This window comes from Labeo rohita, chromosome 1, assembly GCF_022985175.1.
Source record: "Labeo rohita strain BAU-BD-2019 chromosome 1, IGBB_LRoh.1.0, whole genome shotgun sequence".
Lineage (NCBI taxonomy): Eukaryota > Metazoa > Chordata > Actinopteri > Cypriniformes > Cyprinidae > Labeo > Labeo rohita.
Genome location: NC_066869.1, coordinates 45,449,855 through 45,470,336, shown reverse-complemented (window position 1 = coordinate 45,470,336; position 20,482 = coordinate 45,449,855). Strand labels below are relative to the sequence as shown.

General features: G+C 32.4%; 1 protein-coding gene across 2 annotated transcripts; it reads right to left on the bottom strand.

Moving 5' to 3' along the window:
• Nucleotides 1–227: 227 nt before the first annotated feature.
• On the bottom strand, nt 228–4,217 carry mnx2b (motor neuron and pancreas homeobox 2b). Of its 2 annotated transcripts, none has more exons than XM_051119122.1 (3): nt 3,760–4,217; nt 1,563–1,722; nt 228–798 (listed from the first exon to the last, which is right to left on the bottom strand). In XM_051119122.1, exons 1-3 carry the CDS (start codon nt 4,215–4,217, stop codon nt 421–423), a joined length of 996 nt encoding a protein of 331 aa, XP_050975079.1. In that variant the 3' UTR covers nt 228–420. The 2 variants fall into 2 exon arrangements, with proteins under 2 accessions (XP_050975079.1, XP_050975085.1); XM_051119128.1 differs by having other exon boundaries at nt 3,784–4,217.
• Between the last annotated feature and the right edge of the window lie 16,265 nt (nt 4,218–20,482).

Here is a 20,482-nt window from a genome sequence, read left to right as displayed (position 1 = left end):
CTGATTAAAAGTTTTTATTTCCTTCAAGAAAAATCTTGATGACCCCAAACTTTTGAATGGTAGTGTGTGTGTGTGTGTGTGTGTGTGTGTGTGTGTGTGTAGAGAGAGAGAGAGATTCTGTGATGCCCTTTGCTGTCTACAAGTTTTGGAACACAGCTTAATTGTTTACTGTTTGTTATATTTAATGTTTACTCTGTATGAGTATTTGATGTTTACTCCGTATGAGTTTCATTGACACCTGTACTTACCAACACCATCATGTGCGTATCAGTGTAATGCATTCTGGTGGGTGGCTTTTCGTTTGTCTTTTGGTGGCTAAATATTTGGGCTTTAATAGTCTCCGTTCCTTAATCTTACAGTTGTTACAGCCAGACCTGCTGTGAGGTTATGCAGTTTCAGTTTCCATATCTTTTCATCTTTTCATAACCCTGCCCCAATCTTCCTATCGCTTCCTCCTCCCACCTCCTCCATGTCGTCCTCAGAGAACGGGCTGTCGGGGCGGTATCTTAATGCAGACGTGTGGTGCAGAAAGTCTGTGGAACGTGATACGTTAAGGTTGTCTTTTATGAATTTATGTTGCCCTTCCTCCTCATCTTCCTCATCATCCTCCTCAAGATCATCCTCCTCCTCATGCTCCTCCACGCTCTGAGTGATGGCCCTGCGGCCGTCCCTTCCTGGTCTCTCATTAGTCGATTTGGTTCCTCCGCGTTGACGTTCGACCTCGTTCTGTGCAGCCTGTTCTTTAGCCTTACGACTGCGTTTCCACTTCATTCTGCGGTTCTGGAACCAGATCTTGACCTGTTTAACACACAATCCCATATAGTTAGCAACAAAATAACAATTTTCTTCCAAAGAAACCATTGATTTTAGACACTACAGTGATGGTGGTATGATATTGATGTTATATTTTTGTTTGTCCAAATTAATGAGTAGAATTTAAATACCACATGGTAATAGTAACGTGATATTTCTACTATTTATTTTGTCCAGTGTAAATAGCATTGGATATTCAGTACTTTTTTAATGCTATAGTATATCCTGTTAATACAGTAACCATTTAACTTTAGTATAAACAATTTTTGAAAGAAAATAATACTTTGATCAGAAAGGATGAATTAGAATTGATCAAAAGTGATGGTAAAGACTTATATTAAGTTGCAAAAGATTTCTATTTATCAAATAATCCTAAAAATATTCAAATAAAACACTGATAATCAAGATAGAGTAATGATGCTGAAAATTCACCTTTGCATCACAGGAATAAATTACATTTTAATAAATATTAAAATGGAAAAGAGTTATTTCAAATTGTAATATTATTTCACAATATTACTATTTTTAACCATATATATGCAGCTTTGGTGAGCATAAGTGACTACTTTTAAAAATATTTAAAATTGTACAAAACCCCAAACCTTAGAGCGATAGTAAAAAAAAAAAATAGTATAAAAGTACCATGGCGCTACCATGTTTTTTCCTACATTTTTTTTAGAATCTAAAACCTTGGTTTACCATTTTTTATTACATATTTTTTCCATTCGCTCACTTTCACACTCCTTTACCTGTGTCTCAGTCAGCATGAGCGCTGTGGCCACTTCAAAGCGTTTAGGTCTTGAAAGGTACTTGTTAAGTTTAAACTGGTTTTCCAGCTCCAGTAGTTGTTGACTGGTGAATGCTGTCCGTGGCCTGCGACATTTACCCATCAAACCGGACTGGGGGCGGCTATAAGACAAACGGACAAAAGGAATTAGAACATTACAAATTTTAAAATTAAAATTTATTTTTAAAAAAATGGTGTGTTGCCATGCAGTTTGTTAGAATGTTTCAGTATGGTTTCTTGTGTGTTTTGGGTGATTGTTAGGTGGTCCGAGTGAAAATAACCCACAATTAAGTGATATTCTATTGCTCAGATATGGTTCAGATCTTTAGGGTCAGGAGTTTGTTCAAGCCTGAGCACTGCTAATAAGTGCAATTATGCTGCTGCAGTTAAACATAACTTTATGTTGATGAAATATAAACTTTAAACAAAGAGCATAAACGTTTAGCAGCATTTTTACCTAAAAGCCTGCACTAACGTCATTGCTAAAACTGTAAATCTGTTCCAAATTAATAACAGGCCCCTTGTGCCTGTATATAAAAATTAAGCACCAGCCAAAAGGGATGCAAGCTACTATAATCCACATCTAGATTATTTTTATGAGATTTTTGTCTCTTTTATTTAATGTCAAGGACTTGCAGGGTCGGGCACACACACACACAAAAGAAAGCCCAGAATTTGCAGCTATCATTTACCATAATAGCTTTACTGCAGCTTATTGTTAAACACAGAGGAAGCAGGGCTGGGCGGCCATAAAACGCAAGAGCAAGCCATTAACTTAATGAAAATTCAATGAACGCTTTTGGGATTTTATTGATGAACTACAGTATGTTTAAGGTGTTTGTTTATAGTTTCTCTCTCACACAAAGACAATTTCCATCAAGCTGACATTTATGACTTTATAAAGAAGCCAAAAATAAAATTATATTATTACAGTTTGGTGTAAATCCTGGCAACACAATATGCACCATTGTTCAGTGAGAGTGTCAGAATGACTTTATTGTTGAGTTGTCGTTTCTTTAACTATCCAAGGATAATATAATCCTTCAATCATGTCTATGAAAAGTGTAATGTCTGATAAAATATAATGGCTGTTGGTTTGTTCACAACATATTATTATACTTATATTATGTATTTCAGTTTATGCAAATAGGTTTTATTAATTGCAAATACATTTAGAAATGACTGGAAGCAAATATATAGTCGTCATTTCCTGATACTGCCTTATCATTTAGGCATCTAGATTGTGGTATATAATTCAGCAAACTAATTTCGCCACATGTGACCATCATGATTTCAGTTTAATAATCCATCAAACGGGAGTTATAAACATCATAATTGCTTAGTGACAAATTAACTCCAGGTCTTTCAAGAGTCACAGGTGTGTAAGCACATCTCTCCCTCTCTGTGTTTGCTTTTCCTCACCTTTGATTATGTTGAAAAGGATTTCATGAGCTTTTACAATATTTGCTTTCAAACTGACAATGGCGGGAATGCAACAAAATTTGGTGAATGACAGTAATGATGCCATAATGATGGAGGTGTACATACAATTTATGTATGATTTGGATAATGCATCCAGGGAGACCAATATAAAAAATATATATTGACGTACGTTTTACATGTGTTAATGTCTTGTTTGTTTTTTTCTTTCTATTTTTATGAGGTGTTTCTGTAGATTTTAATAACATAAAAATTGTAATTTGCTCATGTGAATTTAAGGGTACTTCAATAACATTGATATAAAAAAATATTATAGAATTCTTCACAGATCATTCTGTTGATATTATATTGATATTTAAACAGATAAACATGTCAGTAAACTATAATATATACATTTTAAATTGTATAATCATTTGCAATCTAAAAAAAGGATTGTTCATATGTAAATGTACATCAACCTTTTAGCATTAAGTTATGTTAAATTAGCATTATGTTAAATTAATTAATGAAAGGTTAAAAAGTGTCATAGCAATCCACTTAAATTTCATGAACAACAAACATTTTTCAATCGTTTATATAGTGCTTAACAAAATTTTAGTTAATGCATTCAAATGTCATAAAACTTTCACGCCCTTTTTATTAGTGCATTATGTGTATATTCGATTTTCTATGGACAGTAATGTTATGTAATGATTATTAGTGACTTAACAAATTGTTACCCACTCATCTGAATGCTACCCCACTCACAGGTGTAATCGGGCAGTCGTGGTACCATGATGCCAGCTCGTATCCAGTGCTCCAGCGGTAAAGATCCAGCCATCGCCGCCGCCTTCAACTGCTCCGGGTACGGCTGTGTCAGCTGCGTAAAACCCGAGTACGCCAGGGCAGGGTGCTGACCTCCCAACGCTGAAATGGGATACATGGGCGTCGTGTACATGCCTGGAAGTGAAGTGAGTCCCGGGTGTGGGAGATTGAGCAGCCCTGGTTTAGGTATGATTCCGGTTTGGAGGTGTATGGCACCGGGCGTCCCGCGCGGGGACGGAGTGTCGGCGCGCCTGCAGGACACCGGGCTACCCGTCGGGCTGTCGCTGCTCAGTCCAGGTGAAACTTCTCGGGTCCCTCTGTGTGGTTCTTCAGCCAGAAGGGCGTCGATCCTGAAATTCTTTGATTTTTCCATTGCAACGCTTCTATGGTATGCAGGGAAAGACTTGGGTATCTGCGTTTTACGCGCAGATGCATGCGTTTTAATCGCGATTACTGATAGTTTCTTTTCTATTGAAACTTAGATGTTTAGAGTTTAGTCTAAGCGATATTTATCCATTTGGAACGATATGAGAGGTCCAGAGTAAAGTCGCCTATAGCTAAACTTTTACGCACGGAAAAAGAAAACTATATGAGCGCTTAATCATACTATAAGGTGCCGGTCTCTCTTGGTGAAGGAACTGTATCTCTGTCATCTGCTCTGCTCTCTGAACCTCTCCGCGCGTTCACAGCTCACTCATAACGCCTGTGTGAGCGCTGATTGGCTGTAGAGGATGTCCTGCGGGAGTAGATCACTTGACAGTTTTCTAATTTACTAATCATACTGTAGTATAGACACTTCGAGCACGTCCTTGGACTGAGATTTGTTCCTCCAACATTAGAGCAGAGACGCTTGTGAACTTCCCAAAGTGTCTGTCATAAAGCGTTTCTCATTCTCTCAGTGGCTCAGAAGTACCTTAATTAATTGCACGGACTGAAAGTATAAAGGTATCCCTAAATCATCAGAAATCAAAAATTTATTTTCGATATGTTTATTTACATATTGTGTAAAATTATTATGATGCTTTGACTGTTCGTGAGAACCAAAACATGTAAATCATAATTATAAAGTAAATGCATAATATAAGATATAATATATTATTAGTATTCAGTATCTCACTAAGCAGTTGTCCAATTTGTATCCAACATATTAAAACTAATAATGTGATGCAATATTGTTTACGACTTATTTAAAGAATCTCAGCTATAATATCAAGATAATTGCATTTTACGACTTTACATTATATATAGCCCATAAAATTGTGCATTAGCCTATGATTTATTCTTATCAGTGCGTCAAATATTTGCAGCATTAAAGGGTTTGATAAGACGTCTTTTATCCTAGAAACTAAAAAAACACCTACATTTTAAAGTAACTTGTTCCATTAAAATATTTAAATATTTAGTATCATTAAATTAGCCAGACTACATTGATTTAATATATTAAATATTTTTATATTAAAAGTCGGGTCATGTAGAAATAGTTCCAGGTGCATGCATCAAATTCACGACATTAATAACAATAATAAGAATAAGAATTGCATTAATGTATCCTTTGAGTTCTCATTGCTTCGTAAATAAAATTTCTTGGTTACTTTCATGGACTTAAGCATTGATATCAGCATATATGAGAGTCTTAGGATGCATTTTCATAAATTTAAGACAGAACAGTGGATTCTGTACGAAAACGCATAAACAAGAACAATTTCCGACCGCATAAACATTGTGAAATAAATAATCATCGCACATTTAAGGTACAGAGTAAAAATAAAATAAAACAGGCTGCAATCTTCTGCATGTACGAGTGCAAGCACTCTGTATACATTATATGGGGAAAAATACAAATAATAAAAAGAGTTGTAGATCTATATAAATGCAACACAAGCAATCCATTCTAAACTTTAATTTCAGCCATGAACTGCTTGTCGTAAACACGCAATAAATCGAGACGAAATTAATTGAAATTCGCAATTGTTATTTTAAATATTGCCTGCACGAAACGGCAGTGGACAGTGGGTTAATAACATGGAAAACAGTCTCTGCAAAGGGGGACATGAGGCCGAATCTGATATTTTCGCCTTGACCCGAGAAGATTGGAGCGGCCCGCCCCTCCATCCCGCAAATGTGCGTCGGTTTGCGGTCCTGATGCAGGCTGTGTCTCCAAACCTAGTGTGCTGCCTAACTAGACAACATGTTTGAGGAAGCATTAGATAATTACTGACGTAAACACACAGTCCTTTTGATATTTCCCGTTATATGGTTTATATTGTACATTTTATATCGCAACAAAATGCAAAAAAAAAAAAAAAAATACGGCTTTACACGAGACGTTTTTTTCCATTACGAGCTCTCTCTCTCTCACTTTCATTGGCCAAAACTATCGAAATGTATTTTTATTTAATACATTTATACCAAATATGCTGTCTAGATAGGCAGCCTAGATTTGAGACACATCCATAGAGCTAATTTGCTCAAGAGAAATCAAGTGCTCTCCGCATATTCCCAGCAACCTCTCCCTCCCCTCGGTCGTTGCGCTGCTTTTATGATTTAAAAGTAATTTAAACAGCCCGGCCACTGGTAAATCCGTCATTGGCACCCCGTGACAGAGGTGCGCAAATTAAATTGAATCAATGCAAGCGGTGGCACCGTCGGCCGCGTGTCACGTCCTCTCTTTAGTAGCGCACATACACTTGCAGGCTTGTCGCATGCTATTGTGGTAGCTGCATAAGATGACAAAATATTTATCTTTTATTTTTTGGATTTATGTTTTAATTTAAATGTTTAAATTCAAGCTCATTATTTTGCAGAGCTAAATAGATGCATTTTACTGTACTTTAAGGTGTTCTTTCTATGTCTACATGGCCTTGCTTAGGTGACTTAATGAATACCTAAATTTCATGTTTCAGTTCAGAAGTTATTTTCAGATGTTTCTTCTTGAAAGTGCATTAATTGTTGATCCACAATATAGAGGTTTAAAATGAATATAGATCCGTAAATATAGTCCAAATTTTTTAGTCAGTGACTTGTTGATAAATGTGCTAGTTTTTATCGATATTCCATTTTCATTTTCAAGATGGGATGTTTTTGACAATTTTTAGATCAAGGCATATTTAAATGTTTATGTATATTTGCATGTAAACATGCATGGACTCTGTGCCTTAAAGGAATAGTTCACCTAAAAATGAAAATGTGCTCAGCCTCTGAGATGTAGATGAGTTTCTTCATCCAACAGTTTTTTTTTTTTTTTTTTTTTTTTTTTTTTTTAGAAATGTAGCAGCAGCAAATGTCACTTGCTCACCAATGGATCCTCTGCAGTGAATGGGTGCCATCAGAATGAGAGTCCAAACAGCTGATAAAAACATCACAATAATCCACAAGTCCATCAAAAGCTGTGTGTTTGCAAGAAACAAATCCATCAAAGCAATATGAAGTACTCGAGTACTCGTACTTTAGATGGAAGCAATGGTTTGAAGTTAAAAATGTATTGATTTGTCTACATTTTTGATGGCCTGCGGGTGAGTACATTTTCAGCAAAGGATGAGCTATTCCTTTAAGATCACATATCAGTGTGGTTTCGATAGGCCCTTTAAAGTCAAAGTTTATCATTTAATTTTAGGCCCGTAAACTTTAGTACCTGTCGCGTTTACAGAACATTAAAGGCCTTATCACCGATTACAGGCATATTTTGCGGTCATTATCGCAGCTCAGCGAAGATCACAAAGCCATGACCGGCGGACGTCTTAGTACCTTCTAACCTCTCTTTAATCCTCTGCAGTCAGCAGTTTCTGTTTTTCAGTTTGACCCAAATTCCCTGTCCAGTACAAGCTGAACGGTTGGTCATTTTTAATTTGAACATAAACACATTACACAGCAAAAATGTTTTGTTAAGTATGTCTGAAGCAATAATAATATCCTGGAATTTGCTTGGACAGGCACAACTGCTTATATCAGAGAAGTAAAATCTAGTTTATTATTAGATTTTTTTTTTATTAAACGTGCCATTCACAAGTCCTTTTAGTGTACCAACTTTTGACAAATTAGCGTGAGGTTTCATCTAATGCATTATACTAATTATTCCTGCTCTAAAAACATCTCTGAGGACAGGTCCTTTCCTGGCATTGCTTGTGAATGCTGATAAATGTCCAGCTTTTACCCAAATGCCAGAAAGTAACTTAAAATCATTATTTATTAATGTTTTTGTCCCTGATTTGCACCTTCAGTGTAATTTGTGCTGCTAAACTTAATATGCTTTTATCTGTTGCGGCCCGACTCATAAATTCATCTAGGCTGGCATTAAATAATGAGGCTTTATTATGTTGATCAGTTTTGCCATGGCTACGATTACTCTGTGATGGTTCAGAAGGTAATCATTTGTTCAGATAAGACGACTTCAAAGATTATAATGACACCTCCTGTCCTCTCTGTCTGAAAACATGGTCATTTTTACACGGTAACTATTTTAAAAACAGTAAATTTTGCAGAATATCATACAGCATGTATTGGCTGAATATTTAATAACATGGATTATTGTTTAATTGCACATTAATTAAATAATGTTCAATATTAACTGTATATTTTAAGAATGAAAAGCATATTATTGACACTGCTTTTATTACAATATCACTTTTAAATTAACATTTTAAATAATTTAACTCCAGGTGCAGCATTAACATCTGACTTGACAAACTGACAATTTATTTAATTTTTTTTGAGAATATTGTTTAAATTTTATGTTTTTCCTGTGTCCTCATGCACTTTCTATCCTGTTAGTCTTTTGTGGAAAAAAAACCTATTGTTTATTGTTTACTTTAATGGCATCATCCTCCAGGAAGTAATAATATAATATAATATAATATAATATAATATAATATAATATAATATAATATATAATATTTAGCACTAAATGCAAGTTTAAAGGTCACAAATAGTAAAAGCATCATAATAATCCTACAAAATATGTAAATAAACATAGCAATAAATAATGCATATAATATAATAATATTAAAAATTATATTATAAAATTATAAAAATTATTATTAAAATTATTATTAAAATGTGTGACCCTGGACCACAAAACCAGTCTTAAGTCGCTGGGGTATATTTGTAGCAATAGCAAAAAATACATTGTATGGGTCAAAATTATAGATTTTTCTTTTATGCCAAAAATCATTAGGAAATTATGTAAAGATCATGTTCTATAAAGATATTTTGCAAATTTCCTACTGTAAATATATCAAAACTTAACTTTTGGTTTGTAATATGCATTGCAAAGAACTTAATTTGGACAACTTTAAAGGCGATTTTCTCAATATTTTGATTTTTTTCCACCCTCAGATTCCATACACTGAAATAGTTGTATCTCGGCCAAATATTGTTCTATCTTAACAAACCATACATCGATGGAAAGTTTATTTATTTAGCTTTCAGATCATATATATAGCTCAATTTTGAAAAATTGACACTTATGACTGGTTTTGTGGTCCAAGGTCATATATAATATAACATTTTGCACTAAATGCAAGTTTAAAGGTCTCACAAATTGTAAAAGCATAATAATCTTACAAAATATGTAAAGAAACATAACAATAAATAATACATATAATATAATGATATTAAACAATTGCTTTATAATAATATAATATAATATAATATAATATAATATAAACTATTTTACACCAAATCCTTGCTTAAAGGTGTTGCAAATACTATGCATGATAATAATTTTACAAAAAAGCAAATAAACAGCAATAATAGTAATAGAATTACAGAAATTTGTTTGATAGTATCAAAATTACAATCCTTTTTTATGTCCTAGTGTCATTGTTACAATAAGCAATACAATTATAGTTTTGGTGTCTGATATATATATATTTTTAAATATATATATATATATATATATATGTATCTTCCTTAAATGAAACACACACAAGCATATTTTAAAATTTCAAACGTTTCTGTCGATCAGGAACGAGCCACCTGTTTTTTCACCTGTTATTTTTCCACGCAGGTAACAAACACACCTTGCGCTTCCAGAGATGGTGTGAGGTTTATGGCGGTTTAATGGGCCGCCTTTAACAACCAGGTTTTTTACGGCCCCACACAAGGGCCTCATTGTGTGCTTGTAGATAAACAACCCACATTGTACCAATCACACACAAGAAGACATAATTACTTTCACCCTGATATCCCTGCTATCTCAACGCACCATTATCTCGTCCCTTAAGAGAGAAGACTGAGCGCTTTGAAGTCTCCTTTCTCCCACTGTATCCTGCTGTCCATTTCCCGCTCTCACTAATCTTTCATTATCTCCCTGCCTAGGTACTTACCTACAGCATATGTGCTAATTGATGTTGGTTTTGCGATGGATTACAATAAATCGCCTTTGAAGCCAGCCGGTGAAGTTACATATAAAGTCAATGAGGAAGTTAAAGTCATTAGCACACAGTAAGTGTGGCCTTTATTGGCTAATTTGTCTGGGAACGGTAACCTTTGGTTGGGATGGAGTCACAACGCTTTCAACTAGTTACAAGGAAATAATCGAGGCCTACAATTTGAAAAAATTAACCTGCACTGTAGCACAGGTTCACTGACAACTATTGCCTTTGGTTAGCTTGCATTATAAATGGCTTCAATGCAAAATATTGAAGCACTGCATTTAAAGTGATTATTGCATTGCATTCAGTGAATAATCTGCTAATGTCTACATAATAGCTGAATGCCGTGGCCTTTGCTCTTTAGATTACAAGTCATTATGATACTTGATCAATGTTATACTTAGTTATATCATCCAAATTTCTAGTGTACCTGTAAGTGGTGCTTAGCCATAAATAATCAACCCTTAACCATAAATAATAAAATGAGTAATCATTTGATGAGTAATTGGTGCCACGTTATTGTACTATGATTTATAAACCATTGTAGTGTTAATATTTTGAATTAGACTTTATTTTTATATTTTCAGTTTTCACTTTAAGTTTTAGCTATTTTATGTGTTTGTCAACTGTATTAGTTTTTTAAATTTGTATGTAGATTTTATTCTTTAAAAAAAAATCAGTGTTATTTTAGTTTTTTTTATATAGTATTAAATAAATTTAATTTTTTTATATACTTTTTTGTTTTGTTTTAACACTGATTACAGCATTGATTTACATTTTACATTAATTTTAATGTTAAAATCTTAGTAATTTTGTTGTGTTTTTGTCATTTTTATTTTTTAAATAGCTTTAATTTATTTATATTTCAGTTTTTAGTTTTAGTCATTTTCATACTTCAAACTTACACTTAAAAATGGTATAGAAATTATTTTCACTCAGAAATTGCAAATAATTGCAAAGAAATTGCAATACCTTAAATTAAATATGAAATTTTCTAGTAGAAATACTGTAACAGTATTTTAACCAAAATGAGTAATAATTTGGTGCATAACTGGCCCCACATAATTTTAGTATGATTTATAAATGTTGTGTTTATTCATATTTTGAATTAGATTTTATTTTCTGTTTTTCAGTTTTTACTTTAGTTTAAGTTTTAGCTATTTCGCTATTTCATGTGCAGTTGTATTAGTTTTTTTTTTTTTTCTATGTAGATTTTATTCTTTAGTGTTTTTATATACTATTATAATATTAAATAAGGTTGTTTACCTTTTATTTTTATTAAACATTTTTTAATTAATTTTATATTACATTGATTTACATTTTACATTCATTTTAAATTTTTCAATCTCAGTAATTTTGTTTTGTTTTATCATTTTATTTTATTTAATAAATAAAAAATATTTTATATTTTTGATAATTCAAGTTTGCACTGAAAAAATGGTGTAGAAACAATTTTCGCTCAGAAATTACAAATAATTACAAAGAAATGGCAAATAACACCTTGAATTAAATGTGACATTTTCAAGTAGAAATATTACTTCAATACTCCAACGTCCTTTATGTATATCTTTTTTTAATAGTACATTTATTTTAGTTAGTTGCCATTGCAACCAAATTTTAATCTGAGTTTAAGTTTGTAATCTTATGTTCATGTTATGTTTTATTTCAGCTTTATTTCGATTACCAAAATGATTTTTAATAGTTTATTTAAAAATAGCTATTTTCTTTAGAGGATTTATTTCATACTTTTCAAATATTTTCATACCTGATCATAAGCAGGAGAATTATGATACTATCCATGAGATCATTTTTGTTTCTTTATTAGTGTAATCCTTGACGCAATGGATTTTCTGATAGCCTGACTGAATAATGCAGCTCAAGTCATTCTCAGAGAAGGGTGAGAAACATCTCCTGCTCAGACATTGACCTCTCTTTGCCTCCCTAGTCTGAGAGCTTTATCTTCACATCCTACCAGAGGACAACCCTCAGAGAACAATGCACCACCAGCCCTCTCTTTTCTTCCATTGTCTCACTCACACGTTCCCTCTAATGACCTGCGAGAATTGAAGACTTCCCAGACAACAACTGCGACAGCTCACACAGTGCCTAAATGGCTTGATTAATGATATAGACATGTTATGTTAAAATGTGAGCGTGTGTGGGCAGCAGATGTTGACACCATCTATTAACCACTTCAATTTGTCCTTGGTAAAAATTTGCATGGATATGCACAAACAGGACATCTATTTAGCCATACAGAAAAGTGGACATCAAACTGTCTCATTATGATAAACAGTGAAAGAATAACCATCTGTTGGGCCAAAATGGAAAGTTTGGAGGGCATGTGTTCCATTGAAGAACATTTATTTTCAAAAGAAACATGCAAGATCACAACTGATGGCATTAGTGAACTTAAAGATTTTGAATTTGTATGTTTTAATTAAGCAACATAGGCTTATTGAAAAAGCAAAGCAAGCAAATTATAAAACGGATAGTTCCGGTCCTTGATTCTGATTGGTTGAGCTGTGTTCAAAGCTGTTGTAAATTACTGTTCCAAAATACGCCTTTGTTTACGTCTGTGTTGCTCGGCAACAACTTACTGGAACCACAACCGTTTCTGAGGAACTACGTTGTTTGGCGGAAAATGTTGTTTTTATTAATATCATTACACTTAATTTGTTTTATTTGTGAAAACTTACTACATATATGGAATAACAATTTTATAAAAGCAATAAGCCCCGTGAAGCCTATTGCTTTATTTTACTTTAAGTTATGATCAGAGGCAAATTATTGATTAATAAAGACTTTTGGCAGTTGCTTATGACCTCAAAACACTTTTACCATAGTGCACGATTTATAACTTAAAGGGGCCATTGGATGCAATGTTCACTTTTTCATGTTGTTTGAACATTAATGTGTGTTGGCAGTGTATGTACAAATCTACCCTATAATGATAAAAATCCATGCAGTGGTGTGGCGTCACACAGACAGAGGCCGCTCCCACAATAGTTGATTGACATGAGCGTCTTACCTCAGATCAGCTGTAACAGTCCGACCTCCATTGTTTCGATGCTGGAGCAGGGATGTAAGTTAGACAAGAATATCTCTGATTGAGCGATTGAGGTGTTGTGTTGCTGGATGTAATAATGAACATAGTGGTCATCATTTACTCCCGACATCTGAGCCACTGAAGATGCAGTGGAATACGTTTGTTTGTGAAGGGAATGCGCCTCCCAATCTACATATATCCATCTATGTTTGTGCGAATCATTCGTGATCCAGATTCACCTACAGCAGAAGTGAGTATAAGGTTTTTTTTATGAATCTCTGCAATCACCTTTCCTAACGTGCTAGTTCGAAAAAGCAAGTCAGGAAAAAACGTTGTTTATTGTTACACTTGTTTAACACAATCTAAATAAACGGATGACTTATTGAAAGTTTAAACATTGTAAATCGAAACGTTATTTGACAAATAATCTAGAAGCTGCTAAATGCGGCTAAAGTAAACAATCTCTCTGAGCAGCTCCTCACTCCACAGAGAGAAGAGAGGGGCTGGGCAAGCTAAGCTCATTTGCATTTAAAGGAACAATCCATAAGAATGAGATGATTTTTGCAGAGCTCATTTTGACAAGGTAAAAGGGTGTTGTTTTACACAACCATTGAGAATTTTTAACCAAAGCATATTATAAACTTTTCATTAAGACCCTAAACAATCATATCAGCTTGTGGAAAATGGGCATCCGATGACCTCTTTAATACATTTTGATGTTTGCATCATGTAACCTGTTCCACATGTATGGCTTTCCGTTTGTAGTAAACGTGCTCATAGCCCACCTGGTGTAGCGCTGCACTTGTTGCTTCAGCAAATGAGTGTCTGTCGCACATTTGCTTTTGTTAACACTATCAGCAAGGATGTAGGTATAGTGCATGATTTTCAGTCGTGATAGATCATTAACCTTTTAGTGCCATTCACTGGACAATTAATTTCCAAACTGCTGCAATATGAACAAGAACCATCATAATAAAAGTTTAGACATTCACTTTCATTTTTTTGGAAAAAATGGGGCATTCTTAATGCCACTACCTGCAGATTTCACAAGAAAAATGACGTGAAAGCATAATATCATTAAAAATGAAAATTTCTGTCAGCGTTTATTTACCCACATGTTATTTCAAACCTGTGTGACTTACTTTCTTCTGTGAAAAATATTTTGAAGTAAGTTGGGTTCAAAGAACATTCCATTGACTTTTTACTGAAATAAAATAAAATAAAACAAAATAAAATAAAATAAAATAAAATAAAACTTTAAAATGAAGCAATACTGTAAGAAATTTTAGTAACGCCATACTAATATATAAGGTTTGTTAGTTAACATTAGTTAACTACTTTAGTTAACTAATGTACTTCATTTAAAAAAAAAAAAAAAAATGAAATACATTGAGTCCAAACTGCATCTGACTGACTTTTGCTGTAATAAAATAAAATAAAATAAAATAATAAAACTTTAAAATGAAGCAAAATTTTAAAATGAAGCAATACTGTAAGAACTTTTAGTAACACTATACTAATATATAAGGTTCATTAGTTAACATTAGTTAACTACTTTAGTTAACTAATGCACTTTATTTAAAAAAAAGAAAAATACTTCTACAGCATTTATTAATCTTTTAATAACATTTACTAATGCATTTTAAAAAACAAAAGTTTGTTAATGTTAGTTAATGCACTGTTAATACATAATGTTAACAAATGACACCTTATTGTAAAGTGTTACCAAAAGTGTTTTGTTAGGTAACCTAAAAAAGTGCTTAATCTAAATCTAAATTAACTGGTTTAGATTAATAATTGAATATGACTGAATCAAACAGTTAACACCAACAAAAGTCATTTTTATCAGATCACATAGAAATGCTTGTTATGGGGGCTGAGAAAGTCCAGATAAAGGTGTACCAGTGTTCATACACTTCAAAAATAAGGTTCTATGCAACCTTTTCATTGCACTGAAGGTCCTTTACAATAGAAAAAAAAGTTTTATCATAATAAATTATATGGCATTGCTGTAGAAATCCTCTTAGAAACCTTTGTAAGTTTGGGTCCTTGGAAAAAAAAAAAAAGTGAATGCACATGAAGTACTTCAAAAATGGACTATAACTGTTTCTTATGGTTAATTTTTACTTTAATCTTATCAGGATCTTGTCGTACATAAATATAGACTTCTAAGAAGGACATAAAATCTTTCAGTGCTATGAAAATCTGATTTACAATGTCTGGGTAAAAGTCTGTCTGAGTAGCTTTATGCCCAAATTATTGACCTGATAGATTGAGGTTATTGAGTTAAGTAGTCTAACGGTTTTGCCAATACAAACCCTGTTGAAATTGCAACATGTGCCAGTTTTGCACTTCACTCCTGACTGTCGAGCTTTGACTACTATAGGATTGCAAAATGAAAAAATCAATTACTCAGTCAAGCTGACAAATTTTATTCAATTCCTCATAAATCGTCTGGACAACAAATGCCGTTTTGGTGGCAGTACTTCGATTGAGTGTCTGTGTCACCTTAGCTGTGATCAAATGGAGTCCAACATCTCACTTGAGCCCTTATTGGATGACATTTATTCATCAACAGTTGCTAGGTAAAGGCCACAGCATTGGTGAGTGGCTTCATAAGAATATGAAAAGCAATGAACCTAATATTGATTTCTGACTGAGTCATTATATCATTTATGAGCACTGGTTGCCACGGCTCAGGACTGCATGTTAGTAGCAAGACAGCTGTTCCTTTTTGCTTTTTGATTAATCACTGCAAATCACTATGCACTATGCAAAATATTTTTAGCCTTTCTGAGTCATGCATTCCTAATTTTATTTGTGGGACTTTGTACAGGGTGCATTTTTAAAGAATGTGTTTTACTACTATGGATGTAATAGGATACAGAATGTAGTCACATTATTTGATAGATGAGTAATGTAACAAAAGTTAAACAATAAAATAATTTAAATTAAATGAAAACAATACCATGGTTACAGGAAATCAGCACTTTTTACAATGTGTATTTTATTTTATTTTATGTGTTTAGAAAAAATGCAATGTTTTTTTTTTTTTTTTTTTTTTTTTTCCTGTGCATGTCACACTTTTAAATTATTTATTTATGTATGTATTAACAATTTAATTATTTTAAACTAATACTAACATAATATTTAGCCAATTTTGACAATATAATCAAACAGAGGTGTTTCTGAAATGGAAAAAAAAAAACATATAAGGATATATTATCATCAATAAATGAAAGATAATATTTATTTATTTATTTATAATTATTTTATTTATTTATTTATTTATTTATTTTATTTAGAGAAAATGCATGATGTTTTTCCTGTGCATTTTTTGTTTAACCTTTTATACTGAACATGTCTCACTTTTAAACTATTTATTTATTTTTATAGTTTTATTCATTTATTATTATTATTATTATTTATTGTTTTATTTCATTTTTTTCACCCCTGCATTTTCTGTTTAACTTTAAAATAACAGACACAATATCTAACTATTTTTAAGCAATTCTAACATAATCTTTATGCAATTTTGACAATACAATCAAACTGAAATGTTTCTGAAATGGAAAAAAAACATATAATATTATCGTCAATAAATGAAAGATAACATAAAAATAAAACCTTTTATGGGTATAACAATTGTTTGTCAGTATGATTCTGATTCAGAAATGAAAAAAATAATACTAATAAATATTACTAATAATAATTGATTATTATTATTGATTGATCTTTTAGGTTTCTATATGTTTGGCCTTGTTCAACTGTTATTATGTTAAATTATTATTTAAAAAAATAACAATTTTAAATATGTATATAAATTTCAGAATCTTTTCTCTCACAGTGACCAATCACTAGTTCCTGATCTTCTCCAAATCCTTTGATCTCTCCTAGAAACTCTACTGAAGATAAAGGCAGTCAGCGATGTCATTGATAGATGCTGTTGGAGGATATAATACTCAGTTCATTTCATCAGTAGGGTTAATTAACTGGCGCTCGATTGGACCTGAGGTTAATCTGTGTGCCGATCTGACACATTGCCGTTCATCACTCTCATCACTCCATCCCCCTCTCCTCCTCTCTCACGTGCTCGTCCAGAGAAAGACGGGTCAATTAGTTCATGTCTTTTTACACAGATGGCCCCGTGGCCCTGGTGCCGGTGGCTAATTGACTGAAATGAGCAGCCACACCCACTTATAAAACACATTCAACATGTTTAATCAAGGATTGGAAGCCGTGCGTACTGCCAGACTTAAACATAAAAGATTACTCTTTGCACACATCAATATAAATGAAGGGAAAGTGTGTTAATTTGTTTAAAATGCCTCCCAAATGCCACAGAATACAATTTTTACTTTTGGCACTTATTGATTTAACACCTGCTACATTAAATACAGACATTATTTTTACATTATATATTTTTGAGATGTATGTTTGATATTGCTTAAATATTGATATAAAGACTGCTATATTTCCAGTAATCAACAGGGCATTTAATCAACTGTATAGGCACAAGACAAAACGTAATGCTAATATTGTGAAAACAAAACAATTTCCTGAATGAAACAGACATTTTACCCAATTTACCAAATAATGAATAATTTTGAATAATTTTAATCATATTTGAAGAAATCAGCTGAATGAATGATTCATTATCTCACTCATAAAGCCAGTAATTTGTTTCACTCCTAAATTAATCTTCTTAAATCATTTTTTGAATGAATCGTTTAAACAAATGATTCATTGATCCATATAGACGGTCACTTGTTTTATTCCTGAATGAATGACCATTTTTGAAGGAATCAATAGAATTAATGATTCATTATCTCACTCCTAAATGAATCTTCTTAGATCATTTTTTGAATGAATCTGTTCAATGATTCAGTGATCGCTAAAGACTCACTTGTTTAGTTTCTGAATGAATGACCATTTTTAAAATAATCAATTAAATGAATTATTCATTATCTCACTCATAAAGCCAGTCATTTGTTTTATTCCTAAATTAAAATTTCTAAATATTTTTTTTTTTAATGAATCGGTTAAACAAATGATTCATTGATCCATATAGACTGTCACTTGTTTTATTCCTGAATGAATGACCATTTTTGAAGGAATCAGTTGAATGAATGATTCATTTTCTCACTCATGAAGCCAGTCATTTGTTTAATTCCTAAATGAATCTTCTTAAATCATTTTTAAATGAATCGGTTAAACAAATGATTCAATGATCCATTAAGACTGTCACTTGTTTCATTCCTGAATGAATGACCATTTTTGAACAAATCAGTTGAAAGAATGATTAATTATCTCACTCAAAAAGCCAGTCATTTGTTTCATTCTTTGATTAATTTTCTCAAATCATTTTTTGAATGAATCGGTTAAACAGATGATTCTGTGATCCTTAAAGACTGTCGTTTGTTTAGTTACTGAATGAATGACCATTTTTTAACAAATAATAAATGAATGATTCAATGAATGACTCATTCAGTTCGCCTTTTTGTAGTTTACACTGTGATGAAAACTAGCACTTTAAAACCTGTTTTCAAATGTTAATGCATAAGTGCTAACCCCATATACACATGGACTGTGTCTATTACAAATAGTATATCATAACAGAAAATTACTCTGTTTTACCCAAATACAACCTGCATTAACCACAAACACCTAACATAAAAACATAAATGACACGGAATTTTCTGTAATGCTTAATACATCCAACCAGACAGGAAAAACACTCTTGTGCAAACCTTCAAGGAGATGAATGCATGTGCATATGTGCATGTATATGTGAATCTGTGTATTTGTGTGTCTTGAAAGATTACACCCCTCATTTATCAGAGCACTTCAGCTTGTGGCAGAAGGTTGTAATCCAGAGTGGAACCATCCACTTGGTATAATTACAACCATTAAAGGTGCTGCCATCCTGAGTTCACCTCATTCAACATCTTTCCTTCATTGCTGTATGTTTCTCAAAAAAACTGATATACCAAAACTAATAATAAAGATTGTTTCCATGCATTTTAAATACAGCAAATTAGTTTTTCAGTATTAGAAGATAAATTGATAAATGTGTCATGAATACAATTGCATGAGATATGGCAATAAATTTGATATAGCTACGAACACGTGAAAAATACCATTAAACACTCTCTTATCAGTTCATTTTGACACTTAAAATTCATATAAACTAATATCAACCGTTCTTTGTGTCAACATTCCAGCAAGGTGTTTAATGCAAATGGTTACTGCTTTCTCCCTGTAATCATGATAAGTGATACTAAAAAGTAACTGGATGAATGTGTGTGTTTGTGTATGCAATGAGACGAGAGGATGAACAGCGTCTGGGGACAGATAACAGCGTGTCACTCCATCTTTGCATTTGTCTTCTCACACTCCATCAATATGAAGCGGCTGTCAGCTGCCTATTTCAGGAAAATTAAACAGGCTTACGGTAAAGATGCTCTGTGAGGGAGGGGTGTGCATGAATTTATGGGTGTGTGTTTATAACCTCGGCTTAACGCAAATGCAAAAGTGTGACAAGTACCTGAAAAAGACTTTTAAGTATTTGACAGTTTGTGCACTTGAGAATATGGAAGACCGTTGTTGCAATTTTACTGCAGTGAAAAAGTACTTTTTTCATTGTATTTTAAGTCAGTTTCTGTATAGACATCAATCCTAATGTCTTGCCTACAAAAAAAAAAAAATCCCTCGTTATTTCCCACAGGGAGAAAAAGATACAGTTCACTAAATACACACTGATAGTAAAGCAATAATGAAATATTGAATGTTACATATTAAATATAATTTAATATTATAATAATAAATTGTACCTTCATTATATATATCGAAACAAAACATTATTTTACAGGCTTAGATTCACAAAATGTTATTAGTAGTAGTAGTAGTACTAGTAGTATTAGTAGTTGTGGTTGTTGCTATTGTCAATAGTTTTGTAAATTAAGCAAATTTTGTAAATTGGATTTTTCAATGTTATTTTAGTATCATTAAGATACTATTATAGTTTTTATTAACATTTTGAATTTGTCTTTATTTTAATATTAAAGTTATTAAGTTATTATTATTAGGTTTTTATTTTAAAATTAAAGTTATAAAAGTAATTTTGTTGCAAGGTATTGTTTCTTTTTTATTTTCTTTTTAAATATGTCTATATAGTTTTTATTCATTTTTATTTTAGTGTTAATTAGTGTAAGTTAT